Source organism: Brachyistius frenatus, unplaced genomic scaffold, assembly GCF_029030835.1.
Source record: "Brachyistius frenatus isolate BFR_SWC_R1_liver_20210118 unplaced genomic scaffold, ASM2903083v1 Contig_145, whole genome shotgun sequence".
Taxonomy (NCBI): Eukaryota; Metazoa; Chordata; class Actinopteri; family Embiotocidae; genus Brachyistius; species Brachyistius frenatus.
The window spans coordinates 877,174-896,454 of NW_027210744.1; the positions used below are offsets into that span (position 1 = coordinate 877,174).

Here is a 19,281-nt window from a genome sequence, read left to right on the forward strand (position 1 = left end):
GGCTGGAGCTGGATTTCCTCTATTTGTTCAGAGAAGCTTGTGTTGTCATTTCTACTCCTCTGACAATCCACATATCTTCCTCTCATGTCCACTGAAATCTCCTCTGATCAGGACGTCTCAGTGTATTTGTAACCCAATCAGGAATTCTGACTCGCGTCCCTTTCTCTCGCTGCATGCTGCGGCCTTGCTCATCTACCAGCTGACTGTAGGGGTGTACGGTAAACCAATCAGATCCGGCCACGATCCCATTCAGCCAATCATACCATAGCTGTCAAACTTTAAGCATATTCTCTTCCTCCAAGTCAGATGGCATTTCGGGCATTTCGCCGCGACCCTCCTCCACCCCACTCGCCTCCTGGCGTCTCAGGCTGAGCCCTTCAGAATCTATTCATCCCACCCAGTTCTCCAGCGCCTTCCTCTTCCCATCACCACCACCAGTGTCTAGACCCCGAGGGGAGTTTTTCCTCATCGATTATTCGCCCTCACCTTCCCTTCCAAAGTTGACGACATCTCGTCGGGATCTATCGCCAAAGACTTTCATTTATCATTCTCACTGTTGTTCACCTGGCAACAAAATCCCTGTCTGTTTACAGACACGTCTCTCCTGATTGAAATGTCATCACAATGATTGGATAACCTGACTCTAATTACCTGCTCTCATAAAAGTCAATAATCTAAAAGGTGAACCTGCAGCTTTGAACAGGTCTTCAATCCAAACAAATTGCATACAAGCATACAGAAAACGATCTGACCTTCTTTTATTCTAACGAGTAAAAGTCAAATCCATTGTAAACATTCTTACAATTATATACAGTATACTGTATTTAATATACTGCTATGATTGATTGAGCTCAATTCAATTTGGGGGGATAGTGGGAGTCTGATTTGATGACTAAACGGAGATGAAAATTAACATCTGACACCGGGCTCTGTACATGTTGATGATGCTGGAAACAATGTTTTGAGCAGTGAGGAGAAAAAATATCTAAAGTTAATCATTTTATACTGGACATTGGGGGACTTAACACGGAAATGTGACAGTGTTGTTTGTCGTTGGACTATTTTATCTCATTAAAACCAATTGAAAATGTGATAACCTTGTACTTTTTTAAAAACTGAGCCCATCAGAATTTTACTTTTTAAAAATGTTAATATTCAAGTATTAAGAGGAGGTAGAAAAACTAAAGCTGTATTCATAATTTTTTTTGGCCACCTGGGGGCAGCAAAAGAAGCTGTCGACAAAATATTGATAAATTATCACCTTATGTGGTTTTGATTATTCATCAGGCGATTGGAAACACAATCTGAACTGAATGCTTGTGTTATCAAACAAGTGGTTGCATACACTGGTCACACGATACTTAAAAATGATCTAAATCAGTACAAAACACTAAAAAAATACAATTATGTTGCATGTGTATTATTGGCTATTTTACTTATGTACGTAGTTGGATATATCTTTATATTACTATTCATTTTTATGTCAAAAAAATATACAATATTTTATATTTAAAGCTAAAGTGCCTCTTCTGCCAGTGAGAGTAGTTACAAAAATCCTGTCTCACGTGCACACTCCATAGGCTCCACTGTAGCCTACCGTTGTGACTGTTAAATGGTGGATAAATGAAATAAAATGCATCACTACCCCTGCTGAAAAGAGTTGTTTCATTATCAGAATTTGACCCATTCGGTCTAATAACGTGGAAAAATGTAGAGGAGTTGCATGATAGAATTATTTTATCCCCATTCAAGTGAGGATTGTGCAACCGGAAGTTATCTGGTGCACTGCTCTCTGCACACAGAGCATGCTCAGCTTGCATTCATTCATGTCTCACCCCCACTGACCGATGAAAAAAACTCTGTAAACTGCACACGATAGATTGATCTGATCTGGCTGTGGTAGGTTCAATCAGCATTGTGTGAACTCATTACGCGAATTAATATGACTAATTTCTCTCAGGAGCTGGTTGAGGCCAGAACAGGGATAAAAGGTGAGTCAATATGTTACGTAAATGACCAGAAAAAAGATTTGATTTGAATGCTAATGTTGATCTGTGTCGGCTGGATGTGTACATAGGAATTAGCAACAAAGCTTCGCTCCACAAGTGGCCAAAAAAACAAAAGTAATCAATCAATAATTGCAGATTTAACTGCCACTTGTGGATGACAATTTTTGTATTATTTGATCTACTATATTTATTCTATTTCAAAAAAATTCAATAAATTCAATAAATATAAAATATACTAAACATGGTGTGTGAAAATATATATTTCAATAGGCTAAATAAAAATGAAAAGAGAAAAAGAAAAAAAAAACCTGTGTTCAGTGTAAAGGCACTGCAGAGCCACACCACTGCGCTTTACAGACTCTCGTTCACAGTGTCCATGGCAACAGGAGCCTTGGAGACTTGTGCTGGGGTAGAGGAGGGTCAGGCATTGCAGAGTTTTCTCCATCACGTCCTCGCTGACGCTGCTGATTCCCCATTCTCTGTGTTATCCAGTTGACTGACAGTGCTGATGAGAGGGGAGAGGGGTAGTAAAGAGCGGCGCCGTGTCTCAGCGTGTCCTCTCACCCAACCGACGTACCACCCAACGTTGTTCCACTCGTTCTTCAAACACATTCGGATTTGAGAGGATGACCTCCCTCTGGACGCATCTGATGTTTGAAGTTGCCGGTATGCGCTCGCTGCTGCGCTGGAGTGGTCGCAGTTTTCCTGCAGCCCTCGTCAGTGGCTCGCATTGCAGCACAAATATCGATTAAATCATGTCCAGATGCACGTAAACACGCGAGTGAGTACCTGTGAGGAGCCTCCAATGTGCTAAAGAATGAAATGAAATGGATAAACAATGAAAAGTAGCTTAAATTCATCATTACTTTAAAATTAGGCTTCACTATCATCACTAAAATCCTCCCACTGATAAAAAAAAAAAGTGGAATGGCCCTAATGTGACAGCTGACACAGAAGAGAGGAGAACAGACAGAACGTTTGACAACAGTGGAATGATTGGCTGATTTGAAATCGTGGTGAAATTCGATTTATTTATTTCCTGGAAACAGCCATTGTCGGGTGATAAGAACAAGTAGAGAGAAAGAAGTGAAGACGAATGAGACAGAAAGATAGAAGACAGAAGTCTTCATGATTGAACTCGTGCCGAGCTTCATTTCCGACATTTCAGCATTCACTTGAGGTTGCGCTTAGTCACACAGTCAGAACATCGTGCCTGACGAGGCACCAAACACAGTGACGATAAAGTGTGAGTGTATTCACCGGTGCATAATTGGCCCAAAATTTGCGTTGTTTAGGGAAAACACACACAAGCCAGCGCTGTCCTCACCCCGTCATCACCTGTCATGCAGCTGTAAAGCGCCCGGTCTCACCACTGAACACAACGGCTTCACCCAGTCACTTACAGACACAGGAGATACACGCATACGTACGCGACCACGACTTCCACTGAACCATATTCGTCTTCATTTCATTTTATGGACCGTGAATGATGTGGAAAGATGTGGTGATACGGTCATAACAGAATATTTCCCAGCGCTTCAGTGGCAGGACAGACATCATTTTACATTTCAGTTTAAAAGGAGCTGTCAGCAGGAGGAAAACGGCCCCCACATGCCCTGTAGAAGTGACTACGGAAACCCAGATGGATATTTTTGTCGACAGCTTCGTGGGGATTCGAAGCATCTCGACAACTACCCAATGAAACGTCATACAGACGTTTATTGTCCACAGATGATGAACACTTTGATCCTCTCCCTTTTTTCTTTTTTTTTTCCTGCGCCACCAGCAGGGAAACATTTCTGGTTCGAAGTGTCAAGTTTGAACAGCTATTGGAAGGATTACATCCATTTCTGATAGACATTCGTGTCCCACAGAGTATGAAATCTAATCATTTAGATCCAAACTCATTATCAAGAGATAGAAAACTCTCACTTTACAAATAAAAATAGTTTGTATTTTCCTTCAGATCGCAACAGAATCACAACAAAACAATTGTTTTTTCCCAATGGAAAGATGTGCAGTAATACATTAAGTCCACATTTCAGGCAGGACACTTCCGATTTAACCATTTATAACAGGATTTGTGTTCAGCAGAGGCTCCGCTCGAGAACAATCTGAGCAAGTCCCTGAGATCACAAACACCGGCACAAGCTGCGTCAGCTGCTAATAAAATCTGAGAAGAAACAGAATAGAATGGAAATATGTGCAGCGACAAGCGTGTTGTGTTTCCTTTGAGTTTATGCAAAGCGTGCATGACTTTCTCATCTGGATTCAGGGAGATCAGCAGCATACTGAATACATACAGATTATCATGTGGCAAGACGCAATTACAGTTTGATGCAAAGGAAAAATTATTTATGAGCAACCAACATCTCTTGAACAAGAAACTGTAGATTCATATAGCAATGCAGCTTCGAACTAAGCTGCTTAATGAGGAATACACCGTAGTAACAGAATCATTGTCAAATCTGAGTGCCATTTCATATCCAAGAATCTATTAGTAGAATGTTGTACATGTTACATAAGTTAGTCACGGCTTTTTAAACGGGCAACATTTTTTTTGCTGTTCAGGTGGAAGTATCATTGATATTCTCCCAAAAAAAAACAGCGGTCAGTGGCTTTGCATGTCGAAGAGTAGTATAGGAACTACTGAAGCCGCTGTGGTTGCCACATGCAGAAAGAATAGGTTGCGTACAGCTATGGGGAAAGAGCACAGCAATTGCACAGAATGCAAAGCTGCAAACTGTGATTTAAACATAGCGCTCCCAGAGTTAAAGGTGAACTGGAGCTCATCACCTGTAATCCCAGGTGCAGGGTGTTTAAGGCAATGACTAGAATCATTTTTGTCAGATTTATCTTTTTTTTTTTTTATGTGTTATGTAAGATACAAGTCCCATCTTGTAATACCACTTTGTGAGTCCCAAACTGAGCACCTTTACATGCTATTTTAGTTTCATGGCAGGATGTACTGTTGTATATTAGGGAGAAAGCTGTGACAATAATTTGAGCCTCTTGGTCACGAAGAGCTGAAAAATCAACAATCATCCTCTTCCGCCCTCAATAATTCAGAGCAGCGACTTCTATGAGGCTGATGTGGTATATGGGGAACAGAGACTTGCATCCCTTCTCATCCCTGGAATGAGCTTGTTTACCTAATTACTGAATATCATAACTTAACATGAGACGATAGAGGAGAGGAATTGCAGATGAGTTGCAGATCTGTAGTGGGCCGATGTAGGAGCTGTGTGGAATGAATGAACACAGTAGCATTGTGTCCTTCACAAATCTTTTGCTCAAAAGAGCACATCTTTTTGGGGAACAAACTGACCTGAATAATTTCCTTAAACGATCTGTTCATTTCTGAGTTCACTTGAGCGCTCATTAAGTTGCGAGTGAATGTGCTGGGAAACATTCCCTCAGTCAGTGACCTAGCAGCAAACGGCACCGAGGGTTGGCTCCAAATAATCATTAGTATAATTCCTCACTTGGTTACACTTACAAAACCACATGAACACAAATGCAGACACCTTCAAGTTCCCCGTTGTTTTAACAGACGTTTCCAATAAACACAAGTTTACAATGTTAAACAGCTTGTACGAGAGGCAAGTGTAGATTGCCGTTGTTGCGACTGCAGATCAGGCTGACTTAGATCCTTTCACTGTAGTGCATGTTCAGCGATCGGTTCACTCATTACACTGTGAGCGTGACGCCTGAGTGATAGTCAAACTGCTGGAGTCAGTTCAGTTCAAAAATAATGTTGAACTTTTCAGTTTCAAGGCTCATCTCAAATATCCAGCAAGGAAACCTTCAAAATATCAAGAATTGTGAGCGGAGTTCGGTGTGTTTGTCAAAGCATCAGCGCTTCCAGCTCCAGAAGCCGACTATCGTGTCGAATACAAACCGTTGGGCTGTCTTTCCGTTACAGGAGACTACACGGTGGGAGCTCCGGTCAAGCGCTGAACAATTTGTTGTACAAATCTTCTAAGCCAATAATATTAAAGCTCCGATTTTGGACATTTCCGGACAAAGAAAAGCACTTTGCTGCGCATCACTTGAACGCAGCGTCATAAAGTGATAAGGCCCACTAATTAGGTGTGACAGACTGAAGTCGTGAACAATAACACAGAAAGGGGCTTATGACTGGAGCTGACTTTTTGCCTGCGTGAACCACTGCGAAGCTCCATTTAATGTATCTGATGAAAAATCTTCTGCCTCTGGACTCAAACACATCATAGTTGCATCATAAATAGATCTGAGTACATGGTGAACAGCATGGAGGCAAAGAGTGGGTTAACACGAAAATCAAGAGAATATTAATAATACGCTTTTTATTATTGTCATTATCCGTCGGTATATTTTCTCTCCTTCTGTTAGGAAACTACTTTTGTGTGCTGAATGCGTGCCACTTATCGTGAATATATATATGTTCTACAGTCTGTTTGCATTGTTGAGGTTATTACCAAGTTTTAGTTCATTTTGTTGTTGCTGCTGTTTCTCCTTTGTTCACATAGTCAGCTTTATAATGGTTGTGTCTGTCAACATTAGATGTCTGCAATTCCACAAGAGCTTCTCCACAGACCTCAGAGTTGAATTGTTTACTCTTGTTTGCTTTTGTGATGACAAGCCGTCAAAACCATTTCCATCATCACGGAATATTTTGTTCTTGACAACAACATAGTTCGCGTGTTACGGAGGTCAGCATTATTGTAGCGTTGACAACATCAAATAGTGATAAAACAACACAAGGGAGATAATTAACGCTCACATGTCCGCTTCAGCCGTGCGCGTCGTTATAGCTGATTAGAATTCGGACAGTGTCGGGTTTCGCTCTCCTCATTGCCGGCTAAAAATGGCATTGCGGTGCAAAAAAAGTGATAATAACCGAATATTTTTACACCAGTACAATCGATAAGATATCGTGAAAACTTTCTTATTGTGGTATCCAATTGTGCTGTTGCCACGATACAAATGAGGTCACACACATGACAGGAGTGTTACATTTTATTTGGTCTTATCTCTTTTTGAGCTTTTTCCTTTGTTTTGTTTTTCCACAGGTTAAAACCCATTACAATAGTCAAGCGAAATAGAGACATTTTCACATACTGTATACAGAAATAATCCTCTTGACTCACAATAAAAACAGTTGATTAGGCCCAGCCCAGTGCGAGATTTCACAAAAAATGCAACAATAAAGAATTTTCCAAAAAGCCAGAGGACTGCGAAACCTCTGACTCGCATGAGCAGAGACAGTTCTGAGAGAGCTGTAAAAATGGCTGCCAGGGCAATGCGACACTTGTGTTATCACATCGCCTGGGTTGTAATAAAACACAAAATAAACATGGAAACGAATCTGGAACAATTACAATAAAAGCAAATAGATACAGAGACAGAGAGGAGGTCAAACTTGTTCTCTTTACCTCAAGCGCCTCATCTCCATCTAGCAGTTTGATGCACATAGAAATTCAGTATGGGTGCCTCAAGGGGACATTAGGCTGCGATTTAGGTTTAGGATTTTGCTGCAATCCACACAAAGAACCGGATTTCAAGCTCCAACCAGGCAACTCTCTTGAACTTTTTGCAACACACAAATACTGGGGCTTGCATTTTCATACAGATTTGGTCAAATTGGAGAACTGGAATGTAAAAGTTGATCTGCCTCATGTGAAGCACCCATACATGCATCTTAAATACTCCAGTGAAAACCTATAAAACGTTTTTTTTTTTTTTTTTTTTTTTTTTTGTACGCGCGACGCAATCAATCTATCATCCTAATGTAGACTACGTCCGTGGCCATCTTTGAAGAGAAATAGTTTTAATCCAGTGTGAAAAAAAAAGATGGCCATTTATAAATATCTACTTTCCCCCTTATATAAATTTTGTGGATGTCCTTAGCTGGCTGGCAAGAAGCTGTGAGAAGAAAAGCCTTTTACAGTACGGTGATGCTGTGAGTGGAAAAGATTTGACCAGTGAGTCATGGGGATTTGTACCATCCAAACCACTTCAAACTGCGTCTGTGAAACATTTAGAGTTCCGTCATTTAAGCCCAACCACGAGCACCTGAAAGAGACCACTTACTGTGAAAATACCCTCAAGCCTCAGTCAAAATACTTCTCCCTGAATTAAATCTCTGCCTTGGAAGACATTAATCACGTTAAATGCCAGACGTTCAGCCACTTAGACATTCATGATATTCGATAATATTGATAAAACATTGGCAGCCCCAACAGCGCCGGTGCTGCTTTGACACCTGTTTTATCTACGATCCTGTGAGCGACTGGCATTCTTTCCGTAGCAAAGGGATGCTACTTTAATTGGCGTCTTTTGGTGGTAAATAAATTTCATTTAGATTCATTCGATTATTGCCCTGCTCGCGAGGGCCCACCCCCCCCCCCAAAAAAAAATCCACTTTTGTTTTTTGCCGTTTTCCGTTGTCTCAGATGTCTACACTGAAGCTAACAAAATCCACACCGTTTTCCAGAGTTCAACTTTAATATGCAATTTTATGCCATTGCCGAATTAGAAAATTTCAAATGATTTGGGTTTAGCTTAACTTTGAGGTAGCGGAAAGTGGCCAAAGCTAACGGTGACTTTAGTTTCAGGTGTTTTGCGGGCGGGGCAAGGGTCGATATGCAAATGATTTCTTTCTAACCAATCAAAAAAAGTAAAGTCAAAAAGCTGCAATTAAATCCCCTTTTCTAGTCTATAATAATGACATGTGAATGCATTTTTTTTTTCTTTTTTCCAAACGTATTGTTATTAGTTTCGTAGAATTAAAAGGAAGAAAAAGGTACTTTGGGTAAGTAAACAAATTTGAATTGTAGAACGTCACAAAAGTTGTTAGCAGATCTTTGGTGTGAGGACCACACCACAATCTAACCAGATCCCAGTGATAGTTGTCAATATTACACCCGAGTTTAAAAATTAAATTCTTCCCCGAGCTAAACGGACTCTCTGGTCAGATTAGAGCTTCATACATAGAACCATCTTACGCACTAAGATTTGTAGTGAGCCATCATAGGATTAAGAAAAATGCCAAGAATATCAGTTCTTTCTTTTTATCAGCTGGAGCAGACAACAATAAATCATTTTTCACTATCTATGTTTGAGACACGAGGGCTGTTTACTCAACCGACTGGCTCGCGGCACTCATCTAGCCGTCCAGAAACAGAAATGTACAGAATGAACGGCTTCTATTTGAGAGCAAGATCACAAGGTAATTGAGTGTCAATAGCGAGGCCGAACAATAATCACAACCATGTGGCTGTTGTATGCTGTCGAGCGGAGGGAAGGGACAAATGAGTGGGCCTGGGACTTAATAACCGGATAGATAAAATCCGTGTTTATCTCCTAAACAGAGTGCCAGCTTTCTGCAAGAGCCATCAATGTGGTCTTGGAGGAGAATTGGTCTTTCTTTCATTGCTCCTATCCATTCAGTTTTTGTTGTCACTAAAAAAAAAAATATTAAAAAAAAAAAAGGGACAGCAGATGGTGACCTTGGATGCACAGACTGAAAAGAATTAGGTAATAATACTCAGTTTCACAAACCGAGCATTTGCTCATGCACCTGGTGGCGCCTCCTGCAGACATGGCTTTTTTCCACATCCCCGTTGGGACGGGCAATTCCTGTACGGCCGACGAAAGGTCATATTTGATCATTTGGTCTCGGCTTATTAAAGCCAAACAAAGGCCCGGGCAGGTGTTTCAGTTTAATATGAGCCTTTAATACGAGCCAGAACGAGCGATAATGTGTCTCTGGCAATGGCAGCTAGCTGTGAGACGAGGCTGAAAAGCAGGTATATTTGTGACGTCCACTTAATTGAACTCGAGCAAGCAGAGGCAGCAAAAGGTAAATGGGGTGAAAGCCATTGAAATGCGAGGCCATCCATTTTGTCGTTTCAGAGTTTACTCTTCAGTGACCCGCCGAGGTAAAAAATTTCATCAATAAAGTAAATACAACATGTTCAGCAGGAGCTTTTTTCACCTGGCCTTATTGAATTGTTCTCCAATTTCCTCACTAACCATGAAGGAGAAAAAACGTGCTTTAACTGGAGTGGCAGCAATTTAAGAAATGCAGTCAACTCCTGACTTGATTTGCCGACTTTCGAGAAATGCATATGTGGTCTGTGCACACTCTGCGCTCCGCTACTTTGAGCAATCAGTTCAATTCTGCCGTTTTGACTATTAAATGGGTTTTCTACTCCCTCCCCCCCCAAGTAACCGAGGTTCACGTGTTTGTCTTCCAGAGATTGGTTCGTTTACCCAGAAGGCTGTGCAGTAATAAGATTCAGCCTTTCACCACCATCACTCACCACCACGTTGTCCCTGTCACACACTGCGCCTCGATTCACGTCGTTCACCCCGTGGCCATTTTGACACGTTTTGAAAAGGGGATCAAATAACACCGACGTGTCGGCATGTTGTCAGAAACTAAAAGATGGAACGCAAGTTGAAGTGGCAGCATATAAACATAATACAAGGCATTGTACACGTTCTGGATTAGCAAATAAAAAAAGGAAGATTTGCACAAGGAGGTCCTGAAACAAGTAAAAACAATATCAATACATTAATATCTTGACATTGTCAGCTAAATAATGACATGGAATGTAAAAAGAAAAATAAAGCTTTGTACTGTCCCGGTTGATTCGGTTTTATGTCAAAGGTCAGCTTCAGCTAGGTAGCTCATGTTAGTTAAAAAGGTCATTGTCATTACCTGTCCGTGTTTTCGTTTTTTTTTTTTTTTTTTTTTTAATCAACCAGGTGAAGGTACAGGAAAATAGTCAAGTTGTTTTTTTTGTTTTGTTGCTTTAAGTTTCATTTTACACTCTAGTACAATGTTTGAACTGACACTAGTATTTACTCGTGTTTTAAGCTGTAAATTTGGACTGTTTGACAACCTTTAGGTTCAGACGATATTTACTACACAGCCTCTTACACACATGCAAATCCATCTGGTCCTGTGTTCGACTCGCTAGAGATTCGAATTATCAGGGGAACGTTCACCTGCAACGCTGGGTGCTCGTAGTAATGTTGATTTAAAGATAACGGACATGGCGGGTCCGTGAGGGGCTGGCGCTATTATTCATAAAGCTTTTACCGCTGTCTGAATAAAAAAATTCAGGACGGTCGTTCAAATCAAGACACGTATGCGCATGTGAATGTAGCTGCTGTTTACAAAATCCAACTTAAGCTTTAAGTGTGAGTATAACCTCAACGGATGGTTGCACGAGGCAGCACTTCCCACTGTTATGCCTTCATAAAGCCAGCAAATAAGCTTACATTGTTTTCTTTTTTTTTTTCTTTATTCTGGATAATAGCTCTGATTTTTCACGCCAGCAATTCTAAAACACAACTACCGCTCACAAGTAGCCTCTTGGCATGATGAGGGCCAGGGCCTTGTATTTCTCCATTGTGCTGTCTCATTAGATTTTATTCATGTAATTTATTGACCATTTGCCATTCACTGATTAGGGGCAATGGTCTGAGCTTGAACTCTAAATTAAAATCGTCAAATCAAGTCTTGCTCCCTGCCACTGTGGGGCTGAAAGTGGATTGCCGGTTGTCAGATATCATTCTCCCCTGCAGAGAATAAGTGGTCTGGACTTTTAACAGTGCCTTTCAACCTTAGTGGTCTCAAAACTCTTGACAATTTGCCTCCCATTCGGCCATTCACAGCAAACCTGCCATGAAAGGTGCTCATCTACGATTGGGAGCAACCCGTGGTTCAGTGCCTTGCCCAGGGACACTTCGGCATGTAGACAGGAAGACCATGAAATTGAACCGCCAGTCTTAAAGGAGTGGGCAACTTGCTCTACCGGCTGAGCCGCAGCCGCCCTTCAGCTCCTCTCTCCGTGTCAGTTTGTACTGGGGGAAGCGATTTGCAGTGACGGGTGGGGCGATGCCTGCACGAGCAGAGTGTCACAAACAACTCATCAGGACTTTCTTATTGGGATTCTGGCTGTCAGCTCCTGCAGAGAAATGGCAGCTATGGTTTCCAGATCTGACAGCCAAAACCAAGAATCGGACGTCCCGGTCCGGAAAGTGCTCACTAAAGTGTGTCCTGTTTCTTCTCTCAGCAGGGAAACGATACATTTGTCAGATTCAGATTGCACTTTAAGAGCTGAGGTGGGGGTATATTGCCTATGTAGAAATAGCAAGCACATACTTTAAGTATTCCAAGCTATTTCCAAGTGCAGGTCATTTTGTAGCAGAAAGACTTCACACCACCTTAAACGAACTACTTCCAGAGATCATTACCAGTAGGAACCATATTCCCATCCCGACTACAGGTAAATAACATAATCATTTCTGAAAAGCACCCTCCCGTCATTGCAAATAAGCTTTGAATACAATCAATAACTAAATGTGCACGCACTTGATGGAGAAGGACAAGTAACGCTTTTCAACATCGAGTCTGAAGGAAAAATTTTGTGTAGCTCTGAGAGAATGTACAGACAAGACATGAGTGGCAGGTTGAAGTGAATACTTGACACTCGCAGAGAATTTGTGACAGAAATAATCTGCTAGACGTTTCAATCATCTCACTTTCCCCCATGTATCTCTCTCTTTTTTCCTCCTTACTCACAAAGCCGTTGACAATAACAGCTACCCAAGCGTAATGACTATCAGGAGATAGCTCTTGAGGCTTTGAGTGTTGACACAAAGAGACAAGGCAATAACTCATCACTTGTCATGTCAGTAAAATGTTGGTGGTGAGGACAAGAGAGTGCAAGAAGGTAGGGGGGGACACTGCTGAGGGAGACAAATTCTATATCAAACCTTTGAGGTTTGTTCACAATGAAGAAGAACCACAGTGCTCTTATTCAAATGATGACAGGTGAGTTGCTCAGTTAGACCAGAAGTCAACATCAAGCTTTGCACAAGAAAAATGGTCAATTCTTGTGTTTGGGTAATCGAGTCCGATTCTAAAAGGCTGTCTGTATTTTATTGCTTTTTGCTGCGTGTTCGGACCATTGGATTTACTCTCGGTCCTGTGTGGGTACTCCTTTTTTACCCTCCAGGCACAATTTAACTATGCGGACAGATGCTAGAAAAACTCCAATCACAGCTGCTTGTCTTCACAAAACAAGCACAAGCAGATCCTCAGGTTTAAAGCTTCAACAGCATTTCGACCCCACGTTGAGAATTCATAAAGGTTCATTCGATATGTTTTGTATCTTTCTAAAAACAGACAATTTGACTTTGAGTCCGGGAACCCTGTTCGCATTAAGGTTTGCTCAGCCACTCTGAAGTGGTCAGACAACACATGTACGTGTTCAAACTGGTTTATTTGAAGAATGAGACCTTCACGAGCTCTGTGTCTTTGTTAATGTTGAGTATTACTTGGACGACCAGGCGATGGCCAACGGACACATTAATGTGCAAAAAAAAGAGAAAAATATACAATAAAACTCCTGTTCCAATTTCAAACCAAATTGCCTCTGTGAAATGAGCACTCCTCTGCAAATGGACTCCGTCCTAGAACAAATGCCATTTCTTTTTCCCGCATGGAAAAACCTGGCTGTTACTGAACTGAACGCTCTGCAGTCTGAGGACAAGACTGCCCTCAAGAAAAGTTTCCGGAGAAGAAGGGAGAGAACTAAAATGAAAATGAAAGAGAGAAAAATATCTCCCACATCACCTGAGGGGTAAGGAAGCAGAAAAAGGTGAGCCTTGACAATAAAGATGAAAAAGAAGTCCAGTCAGCAGCCGTGGCCAGTGGCAAGAGAGAAACAAAGAAAAACCGATCGTTGAAACTCTATACATGAAAAAGGGCACGGCTTATATCGAGGAGCGCTGGAAGCGACACAGTATCTTGCCCGGGGTATACAGGGTATTTTTGTAATGTCGGGCCAAATTAATTAACCAAATATCTGAATGCTTTGTTACTGCTCCCTGCTCTTATCAATAGGTTAATTATCACTATCAGCTCCTGTTCGTCAGTAGGATTATTAAGCTAATCACAAAGCTTTCCCCTTTGGAGACGAGGTTTTCACTCCTCGTCGGAACAAAGCCGTCATTGTGTTCCGATGACACGGTGTCAGTGACGAAGCCAATCAGTATTTGCACACCGTACTGTTCCGAGTAAAGCCGTGGTTAACAGGACAAGTTGGTGCTAAAAGTAGGTGGGTCTCTTTCAGTTGCTTGCATGCTGGACTTTGCACTTGTTCTGTTAATAGACTACCTGCTTGACAACCAGCTGACTGCCATTAATAAACACACACCCTGGGATACAGTTATGCATCATCAGTGTGTGATGCTCAACTTACTCCAGAAGCTATTTTGTGATTAAATATTTGCTGCTGCAGCAACTTGAACCTCAGCCTGCTCCCCCACCAAGCAGTTCTCAGAATGACTGAGCATATTATATTTAGCTTGTAGAATGATCAATGATGATCACGAACCACGAGTGTGAGACTCAAGAGGTTCAGGCGTTGCTGCAGTGCGCTGTGGTACGTTTTATTGCTGTATCTAACGTAGAAGCATCTCAATGTGCATTAATCGCCGCATCACGTCTCAGTTGTTTAATTAGCATCATCAGGCTTCGTTGTAAAGGCGTTGAGTTGTTGCGTTACGGGTGTGAGACTACTTCTTGGCCGGGAGCATTAACTTCCAAGAGCCTCAGCCGGCTGCCTGGCAACCTTACGATGACGACCACGAGTGACCACAAGTCACTGCAGCTGAACAGAACGGATGTCTCGTGCTAATGACGCCGGGTCTGTGGATCGTTTTTTTTCCCTTTGGACAGCTGGACTAGCTTTTTTTTCTCCCCCATTTTATGCTAACTTGTGCTAACTGTCTCCTTCCTGTAGGCTCCATATGGACCGATATAAGTGCGGTATCAGTCTTCTCATCTCACTCTTGGCGAGAAATGTCTCTAAAATGAGTTTCTACAGCGTCAAAATGAAGAATAATCTCAGCTTCAGCACCTGATTGCGGCTCATTTGTATTCCGACACCAAATTCGGTCCATCGGTCCAGGAGATAAGTTACGCAGGTCCACGAGAAATAATGGTTTTGCTAGAACAAGAATTGAAAGAGGGGACCAACCAAAGCCTGGAAAAGGGGTGCGTTTGTTTGATCAGGTGCAGGAATTAAGTGTTCATTTTTGAGATCTGCGAAACTGCAAAGATAATCTGGTGATGAAGTTTTCAATGTAGCTTCCTTGGAGTATTTGCAAATACTTTTAAAGTGTTTGGTTGAACCTCCCTACAGCGTCAAGACAGTATGGATGATACTTTGAAGTTTGATAACCGCAGAAAAGGATATTTAATTTAAAATGAAATACGCTCGGTGCTGTCTTGTGTGCAAACCCCTCCGACCCCTGCACGGCACTTAGTGGAGGTAAAAACGATTCATTTTGCAAACAGCCTTTAACCCAGCCCTTACACTGTCACAGTGGCATTCTTTGGCATAGGAGGGAATGCCGAGGGCTCCCCCGTCTCGTTTCCTGTGCTGTGTCGCCTGCCAGCCGAGTGAATCTGTCCCATCCCTGGCATTTCCCGGGGAATGTGACTGGAATGTTATCGGGCTTCCAAGTGGAATGCCTGGGTCACGGTTTCGTCTTGGGTTTTGAGAGCAGCCTAGAATATCCACTCTGAGTGCTTTCTCCCATAATGCAACAGGCAGATGCAGTTTGGAAAAAAAAAAAAAAAAATCCACAAAAAAACCCCAAAAAACAGTAAGCTTTCCTTGAACAATGAGTCTAGACATACATGCACACGTGCACGCACACGCTGGCGACACTTTCTTACGGAGCAAAGCTAAGCTGATTTGCAAATTTAAGCCAAATTCATAGCATCTTCCCTCCGCACCAGATTAACCATTCAAGGAACCTTGAAAAGATATATATTAAAAACACTTCACGAAATAAGGCACTCCATTTTTCCATTGTCCTGAATACTTTCAGTCTGCAGAGAGGTAGAAGCAGATGAAGCTGTGCAAGTCGCCTTATCCGCCTCTGCATTGTCACAATGCTTCAAAGGTAGGGGGGGGGGGGATAAAAGCAGGTGATATGAGCAGTCTGATAGAATCTGAAGATGGGACTAGTGATCTGTATTCTGCTCCTTCAAAGGGGATCGAGAAACAGATAGAGAGGAATAACAAAATGGGCACCAACGATTGGTTCACAGGCAGCTATCCCACGATTCAATGTACCACCTTTCACTGGCTTTCTGTTTTCCAAAGCAGCGGGCTGGTGTAGAAATAAGACCTGCGATGATTGGCGCTCCCATGGGGGAAACCTCCCTCGGTGGGTTGAGTGATGAGTGTGCGTTTTTCCAAAACCCTTGTTACGATGAAGGAAATAGTAGTGGAAACGGTCCTGTGATAAAAAAAACCAAAAAAAAAAAAAAACTGCAGGTCTAAACATCCGTCAATGTGAATGGAATGGCTGGAACTAGAAGCGGTCGTCTCTGAGTTGTGTCGGGGACTTGAAGGGCTTGAGCCCCAGTATCCTGCGGGGGTGAGCCCTCTCTTTGGTGCCGTCCAGGGGCTTGCTGCAGGCCGCCCAGCCGAGGTCGATGAGGGGCGAGTCGGCGGGGTTGATGGGTGCTATGCGGAACGAGGGCAGCGTGGGGGAGCCGTTGGCGGAGCACGGGGCGGATCGGGAGGTGGGGAAGGGAGCCAAGAAGGGGTCAAAGGGCGAAGCCGCATCCGAGCCGCTCGAGGGATACGCCTTGAGGGTGAACGGGTCGCAGTCCGGAGAGGGGAAAGGGTCGCAATTGGTGAACGGGTTGGTTGGCGAGGGTTGGTAGCCCAGAAGGCTGCTGTCCGAGCGGTGTGGGCTGCGGCCGCTGCCCGAGTTCCCACCGCCGGCCGAGATGAAGCTCCAGGGGTCGATGCGGGGGCGGATGGGGGAAGGGCGGGGCCGAGGAATGACACTGACCTCCAGGCGGCGGGTTTTAGGGCTCCACAGGGCAGGGTTAGGGTGGAGAGAATATGGCCGTGAAGGTTTGTCCTCAGAGTCCTGCGTGTCTTGGCATAAGGGCAGGTCCAAAACTGGAAAGGAGAATGATAAAAAAACAAAAACAAAAAAAACAACATTATTACACCAGCAGTTTTTGTATCACATTTCTGTTTGGTCGAGGGACCGGGAGACAGACAAACATCTTGGACTTTAAGCCCAGTTCAGACCAAAGATTTGAGACGAGACAAAACTGTTGAAACGTTGCATGAGAGGTTAGAGCAGCGTGAACTGGCCCGTCGGAGCTCAACTCGAGCTGACTCTGCGTGTCAACTCGCTGGTGGGACGTTTTTTTTTTTTTACTCTTAACCATTATAGTGTTTTTTTTGTGCCTATTCGAAGAGACCCCAACTCCACTAAATGACAAAGCTGAAAAAGAATTTGACAAAACGGGGACGATCTCCTGTCTCAACTAGTTCACTGCCAACATTTGCATAAGCCCCCTGGGTAATCGGTTGAAGCACCCATGTTGGGCTTCAAATTCTCTACCCTCTTGTTTTTTTATGCTTTTGTCATTTCATCACTACTTAAAAATGCAACTGTTGCAAGTAACTCACTATCACTGTCCTCATTCACAGTTTATGATGCAACAAATTATGTCCAGTTTAATGTTCTTTGAGGTGGTTGTCTTTTATCGTGTTCACTGTAATTGCAAAGTGTATTGGGACCATGTTCCAGTGGGATTTTTGCATTTTTGGAAGGTGCAAAATGGATTGATTGATCCAGCTTTCAAAGAAAAAAAACTAAAAAGCGAGCACATAAAAAAAAAAAAAAAAAAAAAGTACAGGTAGTCGTTGCGCAGTGGAGATGTGACAAAGTCTGGTCTAGTTGCTTTTCTATAAACCTGCTGGGCTCAAAAAGCTGCAGACTGGTGAATTGAGAGAGTAGTTCCAAGTTTCAAATCATCCTGTGATCAATCTTGCCTTCAGGAAGCTGCTCCAGAGCTACAGAACACAGCTAAATCTCAATGTGTACAGTCAGAGGCGGGCCCCTTCAAACAAAGACACAACATGATAGAAAGTCTAAACGCTCAACATATTAAACATCTCCATCATCTTGTCTTTAATTTTCTTTCTTGAGGCTTTAATTGTTGAACTGCAAAATTACTCGGCAACTGCTGCAGCACTGCCCTGCTGCTCCGTTGTTCACTCCTCTCACCCATCTGAATTCTGCACTCACTTAATATTCTGCAAAACACATAAACCTGTATGATGAAACTGATCCAAACAGAAACATGAGTGGGGTGCATTACTGTTACCAAAAGAAATGGAACAATTACCAGCAGAGAATACTGATACAATTAGTCTAAATTAAGTATAACATAGCGCTGTGTAAGGTGTTGACAGAGCTGCAACAGGAGCAAACAGAAAGTGTAAATTAGCCCCGACAAGAACATTAAACTCGGAATAAATCAGCTCGAAAGAACATTTGCCTTTTCCAAATGTGATGCGTCTGCCAAATGGCATTATTTACATCAACAGTAACTCTCCAAAGGTTGCTCAGCTATTCAAGGTGACAAGAAAGAGCAATCAGGAGTCCAACAAAAATAAATAAATGCCAGCGAAGGAATCCTCTGAATTCATCGCTCTTCTTTTCATGCACACATTCACCAGCGGCAACCTTGTGGCAGTCTGTCTATGTATCCGAGTCATTACAGTCAATAAACATAATAAGATGTTTAGCCAAAACGCTCGCTGTTTAATTATGCGTGTCTTTTTGCCTCCGTGCTTCTGATGTAATGAGCGCACGCCGTTTGTGAGATCACGGTTGTTGGCGGCGGAACAGGCGAGGCATGTCTGCTCGGTAACCGGGGGGGGGTTGGGGGGGGGTTTAGAGCTGCGAAAGCCGCTCTGTGGAGAATCCACGGCTTTGAGAGGCAATCGGACCATATATAGAGTGTGAAATGGTACCAGAGGGCACTCTTAAAAACCTTCCTCAAAAGCCCACTCGCTCTTGAAACAACCGATACTCACGCCTCCGTCATTATGGCTGCGCGCTGTGCCAGAGCTTCCAAGAAATGCATATTAGTCTTTGGACAAAAAAACATGTGAATGCACTGTAATGAATGTGCAGCTGAAATGCGATATTTTGTCATTTTGAGGGGCGGATGAATGCTAATCCGACTTCAATGTGATCTTTTGTCGTGTGTCATGTACTGTGTGTGTGTGTGTGTGTGTGTGTGTGTGTGTGTGTGTGTGTGTGTGTGTGTGTGTGTGTGTGTGTGTGTGTGTGTGTGTGTGTGTGTGTGTGTGTGTGTGTGTCGAACAAACTTGAAAAGCACATATGAAAGTTTGCTCCAACCCAAAACACA

At 42.7% G+C, this 19,281-nt stretch overlaps 1 protein-coding gene across 1 annotated transcript in view; it reads right to left on the reverse strand.

The window, feature by feature from the left end:
* Positions 1-15,229: 15,229 nt before the first annotated feature.
* The window catches only part of LOC138630945 (mitogen-activated protein kinase kinase kinase 11), a 40,173-nt gene continuing 36,121 nt past the window's right edge, over positions 15,230-19,281 (reverse strand). Inside the window, exon 10 of the mRNA XM_069715609.1 lies at positions 15,230-17,005. Coding sequence (XP_069571710.1) covers positions 16,404-17,005 — 602 coding nt within the window. The 3' untranslated portion in view covers positions 15,230-16,403. The remainder of the gene's footprint in view (positions 17,006-19,281) is intronic.